We start from the raw sequence: 17,430 nt of genomic DNA, 5'->3' as shown, positions 1-17,430 counted from the left end.
GAGCCCCCCATGCAATATTTACCTTAGCAAGTTGCAGAATTGATGGACCAGTTAAAGTATTCATGAGCTTATTCATCGGCAGCTTATTTACGCTGTTGGTCAGCTTATTCTCTAGCTGCGTTACTTTTTCATTACGTTACCCCTCTATTATACCGAGCCCCGTTTTCTTAGGACAACTAAACCAAACCAAACCCGTTTTCTTAATTTCCTACTCTATATATACAAAATAAAATAAAATGTTTTTTCAGGTAAGGTACATACATACAAGAGATTTTACATAATTTGATCGATTTATAGATGGAGCTAGTACATACAATGCCTAAAGCCTGATTACAGACCTATTACAATTATGCCTATTACAATTATGCCTAATTACAGACTTACATGACTCTGTAAAAAAGTAACCGTTTTGCCTAACCAGAAACGTACGACTAACCCAAGCAACCCACCTAACGTATCAAGGGATACGTTGTCAAGGGTATATGGGTGTACGTGGTTTGTATCTCATAGGAGGTGTGTATCATTCACGACTTGTATTACACGACAACCTCTTCTCTCCCTTGTCGTGGGATCGACACTGGAAGACAGAAGAGTAAGGGGAGACATGATCACTACCTACAAAATTCTCAGAGGAATTGACAGGGTGGATAAAGATAAACTGTTTAACACGGGTGGTACGCGAACAAGGGGACACAGGTGAAAACTGAGTACCCATATGAGCCACAGGGACGTTAGAAAGAATTTGTTCAGTGTCAGAGCAGTTAACAGGTGGAATACATTAGGCAGTAATGTGGTGGAGGCTGACTCCATACACAGTTTTCAAATGTAGATATGATAGAGCCCAATAGGCTCAGGAACATGTACACCAGTTGATTGACAGTCGAGAGGCGGGACCAAAGAGCCAGAGCTCAACCCCCGCAAGCACAACTAGGTGAGAACACACACACCCATTTCCCCCCCCCCCCATCACACAAACACACACATAGCAAAAAAAAAAAAAAAAAAAAAAAAAAAAACGAACATTAAAGGAAGCGGACATGCAGTAATTCAGGCCAACACCTACCATGAGAGTTCCGCTGGCAGTTCCCGGTGCGCGCTCTCCCGGCCAACAGATACCGGCGGTGTGGTCCTCTCTCTGGGAAGATACCGGTAATGTGGGGCTTAATTCGGTCACATGTCGACACATTTGGTACCGATAGTGTCTCTGCAGTGATAGATAACAGCGATGAGAGCCCCGACGAAGATAACATATGTGTTATCTCTACGGTGTTATCATTATAATAATAATTCATTGTGTGATGATGATGATGATGAAGATTAAGCCACCTAAAAGGTGGCACGGGCATGAATAGCCCGTAAGTGGTGGCCCTTTTGAGCCATTACCAGTATCAAGAGCTGATACTGGAGATCTGTGGAGGTGCGACTGCACCCTGCGTGACGGGAGATGTCTCCCGTGAATTCATTGTGTCGGGAGACAGGGTTTATATATACACATGTTAGGCTTATGTCGACACTAGATCGAACTGGTGACACCCTCCCCCTACTTCCCAGGATTCAACCCCACAACAACCTCAAGTACAAGCCTGGGTACCTATTTACTGCTAGGTGAACAGGATATTAGGTCATAGGAAACCCGCCCAACTATTCCTATCATGCAAGGGATTCGAATCAGGACTTTCCGGTTGTGAGTCGAGAAAGAGTCAGACTGAATTAATGGGATCCTCAATGATGTATATGTATATCTCTTATGTGACAGTGGATCATAATGGGTTACATATTATTGGCGAGTCATTGGGATATCGGCAGTGAGGGGGCTTTCCCAGCAACGGTGGTGTTGGGGGAGAGTCTCAGCAACGAATCATGGAAGACATACATGAAGTCACTCGAATCTCTGTATCAACGGTTGATGTTTTGTCGCGACATAGATTTGGCAACCTTTTTTCTGCTGTGAAAACGGGTTTAAGTTCTCCTTGGTGATAGATAATGATGACACACGAGTCCTGATGGTGGGAGATATTGGCAGTTGGGTATCCATGTCGTCAGATATGGATAGCTTGTTACCCATGGCGTCAGATATGGATAGCTCGTTACCCATGGCGTCAGATATGGATAGCTCGTTACCCATGGCGTCAGATATCGAAACTTAGGTTTTACGGTTAACTAACTCTACTGGCCAGTTTTCGGTGACGTCACGCTAGTATGCCACTACATGGGTATGACGACAACGTCCGTTGTACCGGAGTTCAAGCGACGAAAACAACAGTGTTAATACACCCTAACAATGACTGAACTCTGTACACAGCATCTGTGGCTTTCGAAACGGTTAGAACAGCACCTGTTCTGATCAAGAGTCACATCAGACACCGTAATGATAATCAGAACGCAACGTCGCTTGAATCCTTTAGTATATCCTTAGAGTAGGAACTCTTAATTGTGGCCAATGAGCGTCCGACTCTCCATGTTAGGATATCAACAGGGAGCTCCTATACTAAAACACATATAACAGCAAGATGCAATTTATTTCGTGCAGGATGTGATATAATCTGATAAATATTAAAATTAATATTTATGTGTGTGTGTGGTATAATAAGCATAATAACTTTTAAGAGACATCAGCGAAACTTTATGTTTACGTGTCAGCTTGATTATGCAGAAAAACTTCAAGTGACTAGGCTTCAGCGGTACAATAGAGACTCCTAAAAAATATAAAAACTGGAATATATTTTCCCCGTGAACGTGTGGAAAATACATGTGCTCTTAGAGTTCTTTGATTGAAAAAAAGTTAATTAGAAAAATGCTGATCCCACAAAATAATCTCCAAAACCACAATCAAAACAAACTTCCAATCTACCCACCGCACAGTCTCCGGGTCGTCATTCTTTGCTAACTAAACCCTTGTTGCACATGCAGGTGCTGAGCGCGGGGGCCTGAGCAGAGCCAGCAGGCGGGCTTCACCGAGGTCCTCTGATGACACCAGTCATCCATTGGATATGACGAGTAAAGGTATTTAGTTGACATGATGCGGGAGTTTTAGTGATGGCCTCGTATTACGGGGATTAGCTAATATTATTACACGTATTTTGAAATGATATATGATTTCATTTCATACAGGTATGCCAGTTTTTCCCCATGTGCGCACACACACACACACACACACACACACACACACACACACACACACACACACACACACACACACACACACACACACACCACACACACACACACACACACACACACCACACACACACACACACACACACAGGTATTAGAAAGAATTTTTTCAGTGTCAGAGTAGTTAGTAAATGGAACGCACTAGGCAGTGATGTGGTGGAGGCTGACTCCATACAGTTTCAAATGTAGATATGATAGAGCCCAGTAGGCTCAGGAACCTGTACACCAGTCGATTACGTTGAGAGGCGGGACCAAAGAGACAAAGCTCAACCCCCGCAAGCACAAATAGGTGAGTACAAGACGAATATGCCTTCATAACAGTAATTATCGAGCGGCTTGTAGTGGAAGACAGAACTCAGGAATATGTCTGTGCCAGGCATGATCATCTGTGTTGACATTGTGTTCAGAAAATGAAGATATATTCACTCCAACACTAAGGGACAAAGAAGCTAAGAATGTCACTCCATGGTTTAACAGGTAGTGCCTTAAGGCGAAAAAACAGAAGAGCTTGAAAGAGGAAAACAGGAAAAAAACAGAGCAGAGGGGAAGAAACAATAGAATTAATAAAAATAAAAATATAAACGGAAAGGAAATAAGATCATTTCATATCTTGCATGATTTTGTCCACTACATATTCTCAAGACTTATGAAAACTATATAGTGTTGAATCTCACGTTATAAAGCACGAAACAAACCTAGTAACAGTTCTAAACGTTTCATATAAAACATGTTCCTCAACGTGGAGACCTGAGCTATGATTAAAATAGATTAAGGAACTTAATCTTACCACGGTGGGAGGGGGGGGGGGCGAATGGTGTTAGATGTGACATGATCCCAACATACAAAATTATTAAACGCATTGGCAAAGTGAAAACAAATATCTGTTTAACATTAACAAGGCAAAAACGGAAGGACAAGAGATGAAACTGGAGCTGAAGGAATGTATTAAAACACTTCATTAGCATGAGTAGCAATCAAGTGGCAGGTGCTGAATACCTTACCTTGAGGTTACCTTGAGGTGCTTCCGGGGCTTAGCGTCCCCGCGGCCCGGTCGTCGACCAGGCCTCCTGGTTGCTGGACTGGTCAACCAGGCTGTTGGACGCGACTGCTCTCAGCCTGACGTACGAATCACAGCCTGGTTGATCAGGTATCCTTTGGAGGTGCTTATCCAGTTCTCTCTTGAACACTGTGAGGGGTCTGCCAGTTACGTCCCTTATGTGAAGCGGAAGCGTGTTGAACAGTCTCGGGCCTCTGATGTTGATAGAGTTCTCTCTCAGAGTACCTGTTGCACCTCTGCTCTTCAACGGGGATATTCTGCACATCCTGCCGTGCCTTCTGGTCTCTATGTGATGTTATTTCTGTGTGCAGGTTTGGGACCAGCCCTTATCTTTTCCAAGTATAGATTATTATGTATCTCTCCCGCCTGCGCTCAAAAGAGTACAGATTTAGGCTCTTTAGTCGGTCCCAGTAGTTTAGATGTTTTACTGGGTGGATTCTAGCAGTAAAGGATCTCTGCACGCTCTCCAGGTCGGCAATTTCTCCAGCTTTGAAAGGGGCTGTCATTGTGCAGCAGTACTCCACTCTAGAGAGCACTAGCGTCTTGAAAATTATCATCATCGGTATAGCATCTCTAGTGCGAAAGGTTCTTGTTATCCAACCTGTCATTTTTCTTGCAGTTGTGACGGCTACTTTATTGTGTTCTTTAAAGGTAAGGTCTTCCGACATGAGTACACCCAAATCCTTTACATTGCCTTTTCGTTCTATGTTATGATTTGCCTGAGTTTTGTACGTGGTTTCCGTTTTTATATTCTCATTTTTTTCCGTAGCGCATGAGCTGGAACTTATCTTCGTTAAACACCATATTATTTTCTGTAGCCCATAGAAAGACCTGATTTACGTCTGATTGGAGGTTTGTCATGTCCTCTATGTTGTTTACTCTTATGAAAATCCTAGTATCATCTGTAAAGGATGATACATTACTATAGATTGTGTCCTTGTCTATGTCCAATATGAGGATGAGAAAAAGTACTGGAGCAAGCACAGTACCCTGGGGGACTGAGCTCTTCACGGTTGATGGTCCGGATTTTCTTTTATTGACTATAACACTTTGGGTTCTGTTAGTCAGGAAATTGTAGATCCATCTGCCTATTTTTCCGGTAATTCCTTTTGAATGGGGATGAGTGCTGTACCACCAACCTACAAAGCTGAATGCTGTACCACGAAACAACAAAGCAGAGTGCTGTACCTCTGTACCACCACCCCACAAAAGCATAGAAGCTTGTTCATGAACTCCTGTGTCTGGGTACAAGTGACAGGATGAACAACTCAGCGGGTTTTCTTCCTATTGAGGAGTGTTGTACATGCTGCTATGGCGGTGTGTCCACTCACAGGATGAGTGGCGCTGCCCAATAAACTCGCCCCTCGGGGCAAAATTTAAAAAAAAAAAAACTCATTCACCCTCCCCCCCTCCCTCGGTCGAGTGCATACGGGTTATGTGGTCATTTCATCTAGTCCAGATTTAGGCCACGCAACATTCAATATCAAATGATAAACCTGAATAGTACACAAGCTGCATATATATATATATATATATATATATATATATATATATATATATATATATATATATATATATATATATATATATATATATATATATTATTCGCTGTGCCTAGTTTATTCATTGTTGTTGTAGTAGTTTAAGATTCTTCAAAGCACCAGAGGACATAGTGAGCCCGTAGGATTTATGCGAATGTCCGTAGGCTTTTTTTTTTTAGGTGAGGTGACTGTGGACATGCAGGCTGGTACAGGCCGCCAGTGTCCACCCCACACGTATAAGGCCTTCACCCCCCCCCCCCGAAGGCCATAAAGGGGAGGAGGCCGTCACGCTTCCTTGTTATGTCGGCCATTATTCCACTAGTGTGTAGCTCTCTCTTCCCCCCTAACTAGGCGTAATTCCACTCGTAATGAGGGGTTAGGGTCTGGCACTCAAATCAGTAAAGGTGAATTATGGCTGGAATAGATCAATTTCATTCTCTCCATTCACATGTAAGCAAAATATATATATCTGCACTGACGGTAAATAATGGAAACTTTTCTTTGCGTTAGATTATTATTTCAGGAATATGGTGTTCCTTACTGATGAATCTCTCTTGATATCATGACCGAGAATATAGCCAAATATCTTCATTCGAGAATTGAGGATAGTATAACTTTCTGGAGAAATGTTGTTATCTATTTCTCCATAATAACTACGTTACATACTTAAGTAAATATCACCATTTAAGTTCCAAATGATAAGTAGATATATTACTGCCGAACTGAGAACGAAGATTGGGTAAAACTTTATGACAAAAGGTTTGGCATTCACCTGGTGATGGCTACAGGAGAGAACAAGCCTCTATATGCCTATAGAACTGTCAAGGCCTACAAGTCTGGAAACTGACTTCGCCCAATCTCAGGCACAAACCCACGTACAAGTAATTATCAAAAGAAGGCGCCAAGCCGGGGAGAAACTTACAAGCTGCCTATAGTAGTTGTTGTTTAAGATTTGCTTCTTGGAACAAAAAGTTCCAAGTAGCACGGGCTATGGTGAGCCCGTCTTTGCCTGCCTATAGGCTATTCGACACCTTGTGCTTATTCCGTCCATCCTGGTCTCATGGTGTAGCCATAGGTTCTTCCCATGTAACGTTCTCTGTTACATTTTTTATCATTTTTATACGGGGTACTATTAACTATTAAGGTTACGTCCTAATACATACACTTTGGGGGTCAAACCTGACAGCTACTGCAGTAGTGTTGATGAATTCTTGACAGGAAATACGTGCTATTATTTAAGGTAATTTTTTTATCTAGATTTGTTGTTAAGATTTACTTGAGACAAAAGAATAGCGCCTTCCTTACTCCAGTCTGTACTACAGGAACTAACATAGGCATGTGTCTTAATGATAGTCCTGAGCACCCTTCACGGGTATAAGCGAAATATTATTGACGTCTACAAAGGTTAGTATATCCCCTTGTGCCTACAAGTCTATCACACCGCTCCAGTTGGTAACAGATTGACGAGGAACTCTGCCCATCCACGCAGCAAACCAACCACACAACCACCAAACATTTAACCACACAACCAACAAACATTTAACCGCACAGCCAACAAAAATCTAACTACACAATCACCCAGCATTTAGCCCGACCATCGGCGAGCGACCACGAAAGCAACACATTTAATTGCCGTGATTTTTTTTCCAGCCGAGGAGGCGGGGTACAGCGGCCAGCAGGTGGTCATCCCACCTACCCCTGCTCCACGCCTCTGCCCTCCTGCTCCACCCTCCACGCCTGCTGGCCTGGCACAGCCCGCCTCCAGCAGCAGCATCAGCGAGTATCAGGAAGTGCGGGCGCTGCGAGTGGTGGGCGGTGGAGGGCATCAGCGGAAGGAAGAAGCGGGATACTCTGCTAAAATTGTACGACAGCTGGCGAAGGTGAACTTGGCGGTGGCGTCCATCCTGTTTCTGTGTCAGGTGAGAACAGGTTCCTCTACTGTATGTCACAGTCTGCTTCCGTTCCCTCTCCCAACTACACCATACAACAGTGTACGGGTGTGTGTCCTACTCCTGCATAGTACACAGTCTTGTAGGTGTATTTCTCCGCCAAACACACCAAAGGTTACATGTTAAGACTGTTCATTACATGTTAAGCTTTAAGTCGTCCCAACAATCAGCAAGACGGCCATTTACCTTATCATTAATCTTCATTACGGGCTATTCATGCCCGTGCTACCTCTTGGGTGGCTTAGTCTTCATCAATCAATCATTAATCTTCAGGTATTAGTTAATAGCTAAGCGATTGAAATATTGAAGCGATCTCTCAGTGAATATCTAACAGAGAAATAAAAATTGTCGTTCAAATAAACAAACAATACAAGGCAATGCAATAGATTATGGATAATACAACAGATGAAGACTGAATCATAGTTTAGTGCGGAATATATATACACATATTCAACGGTAATTTAGCGTAGTATATATATCTTCCTGGGAAAATAATATGTATATACCCCATCCTCCCATGGCCAATAACAGTTGTGTATATATTTCCCTCATCCTAAACAATACGTGGTTTACACGAAAAATATTATATATAATATATATTATATATTAAACACCTTTAAATTTCCCAGAGGAAAGCACGTGCAATCTAACACTCACGACAGTGCCATACTGCCCGAAGTACCTCCGCAGCAGCTCCTCCGGAAACTCCAGGGGTGCACCTTGAACCCTGACAGAGGTGAGAGCACCACTCCGGTCAGAAACAATCCCTGTACCAGCAGCGTCTGGCAGTTGCCAGGTCCGTCCCTCGTAGCTACGTAAAAACGCCCCGTAGTCCTTCTTCACAATAGCCCGATGTGAAGACACCAATTCCACACCATAGATCGCTGCCACGGAGACACGGAACATATCACAAAACAAGTTCCACGGCAGAATAATCAGCCTGCCCAGTAAATTCGAGACCCACCGAACAAGTCCGCACAACTGGGGGGAGAGGCCCCCCCTTATACAAGTAACTAATTATTAAACGAAGGCACTAAACCGGGAAGGCTATGTAGCACCAACAAATGTGCGGAATAATCAGAGGGCGCTAAATATCACCAAGGATGCCAATACGAGAACTGAAATGCATAAGGCGAACGATATCAAAAGTATCCGATTCACCAAGAATTCTATCGAGAGACAAGCGACCGCGAGGGACGGTCGGAAAGCAAGACACGCTCGTCCTGGAAGTCAGGACATTCAACAAGGATATGCACGACTGTAAGAGGGACAATGCAATTTGGACAATAAGGAGCAGGGCGACGCTCCATTAAGTGACCGTGAGTTAAGCGTGTATGGCCAATACGCAACCTCGCCAGACCCGTTTTCCATCGCCGGTTACAGCAGTAGGAGGACGGCTATGAGGACACAGTACTCTTAAAAGTACGCAGTGTGTTACCAGTAACAGAAGACCAACAATCCTGCCAACGGGTAAGGATGGAGGAATGAATAACTGGGTAAAAGTCGGAATAAGGAATACCTTTATGGGAGATGGGACAAGAGCGGAGACACTAATATGACTGGGAACCCAACAAAACTCTACCGACTTAAATTTACCGGAAATAAGAAACAGCTAATGCTGAAGCTCGACAACCACTGGATGGACCCCCATCACACAAGCCACGTCAGTAACGAGGAGTACCCAACCACCACACACGCCGGACGCCGGACAACAACTGCAGCACAGGCCGGTACCTCCTCACCCCCCCTGGCGGTCGGGTCCGAACCATTCCTCTTAAAAGCTTAAGAGGAAGTCATCAGTCTGGTGATAACATTCAACACAGGAGAGCATTACGTGTACATGGTAGGCTCGTCTCAGGTCGACAATCACACGCAAAAACACAACATCGACTACCTTAACACCATCGATTGATTGATGAAAATTAAGCCACCCAAGACGTGGCACGGGCATGAATAGCCCGTAAGTGGTAGTTATTTTTTTACTAGTGTTAACATTATCTATATCTTTAGTCTTATATACTTCATAGACACTAATAAGCTGTGTGTTGCAAGGGCACAACTGCTAGACGTAAGCATAATAATTCAGGAGTAATTAATGCCTTGTTTTCTATACATCTCTCGGTACTTTATCTATCGAATATATTTTCCCAGTCTCATTCCTGAATGTTAACATTTGTTTTTGTTTTTTCTGCCCTCTTCCTCATTAAACCATATCACTAACTATAATTCCTCCTCTCTCCTTCCTCCTACACATTTGCTGGCTACGGATGACATCCCACTCCCCTTCCCCACTGCCTGCGGCGACATCCCACTCCCCTTTCCCCACCACTGCCTGTGGAGACCTACTCTACCTTTATTGCTGCGACATCCTCCCCCTCCTCACTGCCCGCGGCGAGGCATGCAGCTGGTGGTAGCGGCGTGTCTGTGTCGGCCAGTGGTGATAATGGGGGGACTGTGGGTGGGCATCCTGGTGCTAGTGCAGGCCGTCCTCGGACTCCGAGCCGCCAACACCACCTTCTCTCACGCTCTGTAAGTATATGCGTTCATAACGTTCTCAGGCGCCAGCACCCGAGAACATGTGCCCCGCGGGCTCACAATATACCTCTCCTTCCCTATTTCCAGTTATCTTCAACTCTGTGTATTAATGGAGGAATTTATGCCCTATGCTTTGTCAGGATTTTACCAATTTAAACCTCCTTGCTTATTTTTTTTTTACTAAAAGTTTATTATACTTTTAATTTAGTTTATTATATTTGTGGATAGACACCTTTTGTGACCCTAGAGCATGAATCATGGATACAGACTCAGTGTACACTTAGCCCGCCCAAAAGACCCCACATCCATCATTGAAGCTTATGGAGAGGTGAGGACTGTAACCCTTGGTCCCCGGCAGAGTACTGGGTCACGCCTGGGTGTCCGGAGTGGTGAGTGTGGTGTGTCTGGCAGCCGCTGGCTACCTGTGTTCCGGCCACCTCACTCTCGCCTGCATCTCCACCTTCCACAGGCCCGACCACGCTTCAGGTGAGGATCCCCTGGCGCCTACACCTGTTAGTTAGTGGGTCCCCTGGCGCCTACACCTGCTAGTTAGTGGGTCCCCTGGCGCCTACACCTGCTAGTTAGTGGGCCGCCTACACCCACTAGTTAGTGGGCCGCCTACACCCACTAGTTAGTGGCTCCCCTGGCGCCTACACCTGCTAGTTAGTGGGTCCCCTGGCGCTTACACCCGCTAGTTAGTGGGTCCCCTGGCGCTTACACCCGCTAGTTAGTGGGTCCCCTGGCCGCCTACACCTCCTAGTTAGTGGGTCCCCTGGCGCCTACACCTGCTAGTTAGTGGGTCCCCTGGCGCCTACACCTGCTAGTTAGTGGGTCCCCTGGCGCCTACACCCACTAGTTAGTGGGTCCCCTGGCCGCCTACACCTGCTAGTTAGTGGGTCCCCTGGCGCCTACACCCACTAGTTAGTGGGTCCCCTGGCCGCCTACACCTGCTAGTTAGTGGGTCCCCTGGCGCTTACACCCGCTAGTTAGTGGGTCCCCTGGCGCTTACACCCGCTAGTTAGTGGGTCCCCTGGCGCCTACACCCGCTAGTTAGTGGGTCCCCTGGCGCTTACACCCGCTAGTTAGTGGGTCCCCTGGCCGCCTACACTTGCTAGTTAGTGGGTCCCCTGGCGCCTACACCTGCTAGTTAGTGGGTCCCCTGGCGCCTACACCCACTAGTTAGTGGGTCCCCTGGAGCCTACACCTGCTAGTTAGTGGGTCCCCTGGCGCCTACACCTGCTAGTTAGTGGGTCCCCTGGCGCCTACACCTGCTAGTTAGTGGGTTCCCTGGCGCCTACACCCGCTAGTTAGTGGGTCCCCTGGCGCCTACACCTGCTAGTTAGTGGGTCCCCTGGCGCCTACACCCACTAGTTAGTGGGTCCCCTGGAGCCTACACCTGCTAGTTAGTGGGTCCCCTGGCGCCTACACCTGCTAGTTAGTGGGTCCCCTGGCCGCCTACACCCACTAGTTAGTGGGTCCCCTGGCGCCTACACCTGCTAGTTAGTGGGTCCCCTGGCCGCCTACACCCGCTAGTTAGTGGGTCCCCTGGCGCCTACACCCCCTAGTTAGTGGGTCCCCTGGCCGCCTACACCCGCTAGTTAGTGGGTCCCCTGGCGCCTACACCCCCTAGTTAGTGGGTCCCCTGGCCGCCTACACCCGCTAGTTAGTGGGTCCCCTGGCGCCTACACCCCCTAGTTAGTGGGTCTCCTGGCGCCTACACCTGCTAGTTAGTGGGTCCCCTGGCCGCCTACACCCGCTAGTTAGTGGGTCCCCTGGAGCCTACACCTGCTAGTTAGTGGGTCCCCTGGCGCCTACACCCACTAGTTAGTGGGTCCCCTGGCGCCTACACCTGCTAGTTAGTGGGTCCCCTAGCGCCTACACCTGCTAGTTAGTGGGTCCTCTGGCCGCCTACACCCGCTAGTTAGTGGGTCCCCTGGAGCCTACACCTGCTAGTTAGTGGGTTCCCTGGCGCCTACACGTGCTAGTTAGTGGGTCCCCTGGCGCCTACACCTGCTAGTTAGTGGGTCCTCTGGCCGCCTACACCCGCTAGTTAGTGGGTCCCCTGGAGCCTACACCTGCTAGTTAGTGGGTTCCCTGGCGCCTACACCTGCTAGTTAGTGGGTCCCCTGGCGCCTACACCTGCTAGTTAGTGGGTCCCCTGGCCGCCTACACCCGCTAGTTAGTGGGTCCCCTGGAGCCTACACCTGCTAGTTAGTGGGTCCCCTGGCGCCTACACCCACTAGTTAGTGGGTCCCCTGGCGCCTACACCTGCTAGTTAGTGGGTCCCCTAACGCCTACACCTGCTAGTTAGTGGGTCCTCTGGCCGCCTACACCCACTAGTTAGTGGCTCCCCTGGCGCCTACACCTGCTAGTTAGTGGGTCCCCTGGCCGCCTACACCCGCTAGTTAGTGGGTCCCCTGGCCGCCTACACCCGCTAGTTAGTGGGTCCCCTGGCCGCCTACACCCGCTAGTTTAGTGGGTCCCCTGGCCGCCTACACCCGCTAGTTAGTGGGTCCCCTGGCCGCCTACACCCGCTAGTTAGTGGGTCCCCTGGCGCCTACACCCACTAGTTAGTGGGTCCCCTGGCGCCTACACCCGCTAGTTAGTGGGTCCCCTGGCGCCTACACCCGCTAGTTAGTGGGTCCCCTGGCCGCCTACACCTGCTAGTTAGTGGGTCCCCCTGGCCGCCTACACCCACTAGTTAGTGGGTCCCCTGGCCGCCTACACCCACTAGTTAGTGGGTCCCCTGGCGCCTACACCTGCTAGTTAGTGGGTCCCCTGGCCGCCTACACCCGCTAGTTAGTGGGTCCCCTGGCGCCTACACCCCCTAGTTAGTGGGTCCCCTGGCCGCCTACACCCGCTAGTTAGTGGGTCCCCTGGCGCCTACACCCCCTAGTTAGTGGGTCCCCTGGCCGCCTACACCCGCTAGTTAGTGGGTCCCCTGGCGCCTACACCCCCTAGTTAGTGGGTCTCCTGGCGCCTACACCTGCTAGTTAGTGGGTCCCCTGGCCGCCTACACCCGCTAGTTAGTGGGTCCCCTGGAGCCTACACCTGCTAGTTAGTGGGTCCCCTGGCGCCTACACCCACTAGTTAGTGGGTCCCCTGGCGCCTACACCTGCTAGTTAGTGGGTCCCCTAGCGCCTACACCTGCTAGTTAGTGGGTCCTCTGGCCGCCTACACCCGCTAGTTAGTGGGTCCCCTGGAGCCTACACCTGCTAGTTAGTGGGTTCCCTGGCGCCTACACGTGCTAGTTAGTGGGTCCCCTGGCGCCTACACCTGCTAGTTAGTGGGTCCTCTGGCCGCCTACACCCGCTAGTTAGTGGGTCCCCTGGAGCCTACACCTGCTAGTTAGTGGGTTCCCTGGCGCCTACACCTGCTAGTTAGTGGGTCCCCTGGCGCCTACACCTGCTAGTTAGTGGGTCCTCTGGCCGCCTACACCCGCTAGTTAGTGGGTCCCCTGGAGCCTACACCTGCTAGTTAGTGGGTCCCCTGGCGCCTACACCCACTAGTTAGTGGGTCCCCTGGCGCCTACACCTGCTAGTTAGTGGGTCCCCTAGCGCCTACACCTGCTAGTTAGTGGGTCCTCTGGCCGCCTACACCCACTAGTTAGTGGCTCCCCTGGCGCCTACACCTGCTAGTTAGTGGGTCCCCTGGCCGCCTACACCCGCTAGTTAGTGGGTCCCCTGGCCGCCTACACCCGCTAGTTAGTGGGTCCCCTGGCCGCCTACACCCGCTAGTTTAGTGGGTCCCCTGGCCGCCTACACCCGCTAGTTAGTGGGTCCCCTGGCCGCCTACACCCGCTAGTTAGTGGGTCCCCTGGCGCCTACACCCACTAGTTAGTGGGTCCCCTGGCGCCTACACCCGCTAGTTAGTGGGTCCCCTGGCGCCTACACCCGCTAGTTAGTGGGTCCCCTGGCCGCCTACACCTGCTAGTTAGTGGGTCCCCCTGGCCGCCTACACCCACTAGTTAGTGGGTCCCCTGGCCGCCTACACCCACTAGTTAAAATATCACCTTCCCTCGCTTCTCCTCCCCCCCCCCGCCCCTCCTCTTCTTCCCCCCCCCCACCCGCCGCACATCACCTCCACCTGCACAGATAATGGTCCACTATACACCAGCAGGCGTGGTAGGACTTTGGGGAAGACAGCAGCGCAAATTACCGAGGATTTGAGAACAAAATCTATTTAGCAATATTAATTGTTGCTATTATACTACAAGCTGAGGTACCCGGCGGTGTCCGGGGTAATCTGTCTCTGCCCCCTGGATCCATATTACTCACGTCTTCTTTGCCATTTGTGTAATATATAAACACTTCTGAATACCACTTTATAAATGATTATTTACGTCCTAGTGGTGCGGCTGTACGTGGTGGAGGTGGTGGCACTGGTGGCTTCCCTGCCCAGCCTCACGGGTGCCATAGTCTCCCTCCTGGGTGCCGCGCTCTCGGCGCGGGCCGTCTGTCCGCCCAAGGTTGGTGCTGCCATCTATCTTACTTCGTGTTTACCACCGCACATGTCCCAGCCCAAATATCTCGCCCTCCATCATATAATTATCCACATTACTCGAATCTCAACGATGCCCCCAGCACCCCATGTCTTGCCTGTTCTTAGCCATTTATAGTAAAGATATTTATGTTTTTTGTTATTAACTGTAACTTGTCGACCTTTGCCACTCACCTATCACTCATCCTCGTAATGCTTGTCACTTTATTTATCTATTATATTCACATTTCTGTATCTAGTTTTAGACGGGTTTTTTATAACTGTCTTAAACATCATTCGATCTTGACTTCATACATGTTTCTCGACAGCAGAAGCCACAGGCACCATACGTGCTGTACCTGCCACGCTGGGGGGAGAGTACTTACGGCAGTGACCAACACACCATCGTCCAATCACAAGCCAGGACTCCCGTGACGTCACAGCCATCACCCCGACCCTCAGCCAATCAGTGTGCAGGGAGGACCAGCTCGCCTCCACCCGCATATAATCAGATTGCCGAGGAATCATTTGCTTAGTGCGGGTCATCTCAGCGTGGATTACAGACACGTTGTCCGGCAATCATTACCTTAATCCTTAATAATAGGCTTTACATGGAGCGTAGTTTTACCTTCAGAGAGCATTGAAGAGTTTGTAAGCAATAAGCCAAAATGTGCTTATTGACTATCTCCGACATACGTAATAGGCTGCGGCTAGAACTGTACAGACAACGTCAGCGATGTCTTACTAGATCATTGGCTCTGGTAAGACAAGCTTAAACAAATTAAGGCAAATATTTTAAACGATCCTGCTTGTGCAGGGCCCTTTGAGAGGGTTGTTCTCGGTAGATTGATGGTGTCAATCAAAAGTTCTCGCTCCTAACTGGCATGACTTTCTTATTGGTAGAGGCCACCGCCAACTGAGCCCCACCAGTAATTGAGCCCCACCGCCAACTGAGCCCCACCAGTAATTGAGCCCCACCGCCAACTGAGCCCCACCAGTAATTGAGCCCCACCGCCAACTGAGCCCCACCAGTAATTGAGCCCCACCGCCAACTGAGCCCCACCAGTAATTGAGCCCCACCGCCAACTGAGCCCCACCAGTAATTGAGCCCCACCGCCAACTGAGCCCCACCAGTAATTGAGCCCCACCGCCAACTGAGCCCCACCAGTAATTGAGCCCCACCGCCAACTGAGCCCCACCAGTAATTGAGCCCCACCGCCAACTGAGCCCCACCAGTAATTGAGCCCCACCGCCAACTGAGCCCCACCAGTAATTGAGCCCCACCGCCAACTGAGCCCCACCAGTAATTGAGCCCCACCGCCAACTGAGCCCCACCAGTAATTGAGCCCCACCGCCAACTGAGCCCCACCAGTAATTGAGCCCCACCGCCAACTGAGCCCCACCAGTAATTGAGCCCCACCGCCAACTGAGCCCCACCAGTAATTGAGCCCCACCGCCAACTGAGCCCCACCAGTAATTGAGCCCCACCGCCAACTGAGCCCCACCAGTAATTGAGCCCCACCGCCAACTGAGCCCCACCAGTAATTGAGCCCCACCGCCAACTGAGCCCTACCAGTAATTGAGCCCCACCGCCAATTGAGCCCCACCAGTAATTGAGCCCCACCGCCAATTGAGCCCCACCGCCAACTAAGCCCACTCTGGCATCCATATAGTTATGTTGCTACTCTTTGTCTCCGCGCTTTCTAACAATACTAATTTCTCACGCTTAATACCATACCTGCAAAATATATAAATAAACCATTCCCGTTAATCCTTAATTTTATAACTAAACAATACCTAAAATTAATCGAATGTGACCACCAGGGAATATTACCTGTCCACAGACCAGTAACGCTGACAGACGCTGCCAGCGAGTTGAACCTTACTAGTGACAGGAGAGATTGATTGATTGATTGATATAGATTAAGCCATCCAAGAAGTGGCACGGACAAGAATAGTCAGTAAGTCAGGAGAATAGTGATCAATCGTTCTATGGGCTGTCACTGATATTATAGACTGTGGGTTGGTTGGTGTTGTCTTCGTTGATCCTTCTCTCCGGACAACCCAACCCACAACTCGGTAGAGTGCTTATACTAGGAGATCACCCTTGGCGCTTCTGGCTCTTGGAGAGGGGCTCAACGTCACACGTTTAGGGGATGCGGCTCCAACATTTAGCCTCGTTGTCACGTGCACACACCCACTCGAGCCGCTGTGACTCCCCACTCTCTCCCTAGGTGATATGATCTCCTCAATCCCCTTTTTGACTTATTAGTATTACCTTTTACCCTGTCCACGGCAGTGGTCCTTGGTTCTTTCTCTCTCTCTCTCTCCTTCTTTACTACCTCCTGGGAAGCCTCACTAGGACGAGGGCAAACACCAGCAAATTGGGATACATTTACTGGACAAAGCACATACACGATACATACACACATATAATAATAATGAATCCTATACTCTATAATATCACAATCAGGTTGCACTCCAACACCATCAGAACTCTATTATCAGCTTATCAAGTGGTATCCTATCTCCTGGTTCACCACCTGATACCATTAACCTCCTCAAGTTGGTCAAGCCTACATACACTGTTGCACCATCAGAAGATAATATATATATAGAAAATCAGCATTTGAATGCAATCACATATATCAGTATAAATGTTCATTGATACACAACAATGATCCATCAATCATTG

General features: G+C 48.8%; 1 protein-coding gene across 2 annotated transcripts; it reads left to right on the top strand.

Annotated features, from left to right (window-relative positions):
* Positions 1-1,093: 1,093 nt before the first annotated feature.
* On the top strand, positions 1,094-16,506 carry LOC123761954 (uncharacterized). Of its 2 annotated transcripts, XR_006773285.2 has the most exons (8): positions 1,094-1,149; positions 2,911-3,003; positions 7,423-7,691; positions 10,126-10,250; positions 10,615-10,742; positions 14,606-14,724; positions 15,065-15,431; positions 15,484-16,506. XR_006773285.2 is itself a non-coding variant. In XM_045748120.2 (7 exons), exons 2-7 carry the CDS (start codon positions 2,991-2,993, stop codon positions 15,269-15,271), a joined length of 861 nt encoding a protein of 286 aa, XP_045604076.1. In that variant the 5' UTR covers positions 1,094-1,149; positions 2,911-2,990; the 3' UTR covers positions 15,272-16,506. The 2 variants fall into 2 exon arrangements, 1 of the variants encoding a protein (XP_045604076.1); XM_045748120.2 differs by having other exon boundaries at positions 15,065-16,506.
* Positions 16,507-17,430: the final 924 nt, after the last annotated feature.

Source organism: Procambarus clarkii, chromosome 5, assembly GCF_040958095.1.
Source record: "Procambarus clarkii isolate CNS0578487 chromosome 5, FALCON_Pclarkii_2.0, whole genome shotgun sequence".
Taxonomy (NCBI): Eukaryota; Metazoa; Arthropoda; class Malacostraca; order Decapoda; family Cambaridae; genus Procambarus; species Procambarus clarkii.
Note: the sequence above shows the minus strand (reverse complement) of the source record. Positions and strands in the feature narration are given on the sequence as shown.

Excerpts from the sequence above, each read along its gene's own strand:
- LOC123761954 (XM_045748120.2), top strand. Across the intron at positions 7,692-10,125 it reads CCATCCTGTTTCTGTGTCAG|CTGGTGGTAGCGGCGTGTCT; the intron begins GTGAGAACAGGT and ends CGAGGCATGCAG. Across the intron at positions 10,251-10,614 it reads ACCACCTTCTCTCACGCTCT|AGTACTGGGTCACGCCTGGG; the intron begins GTAAGTATATGC and ends GGTCCCCGGCAG.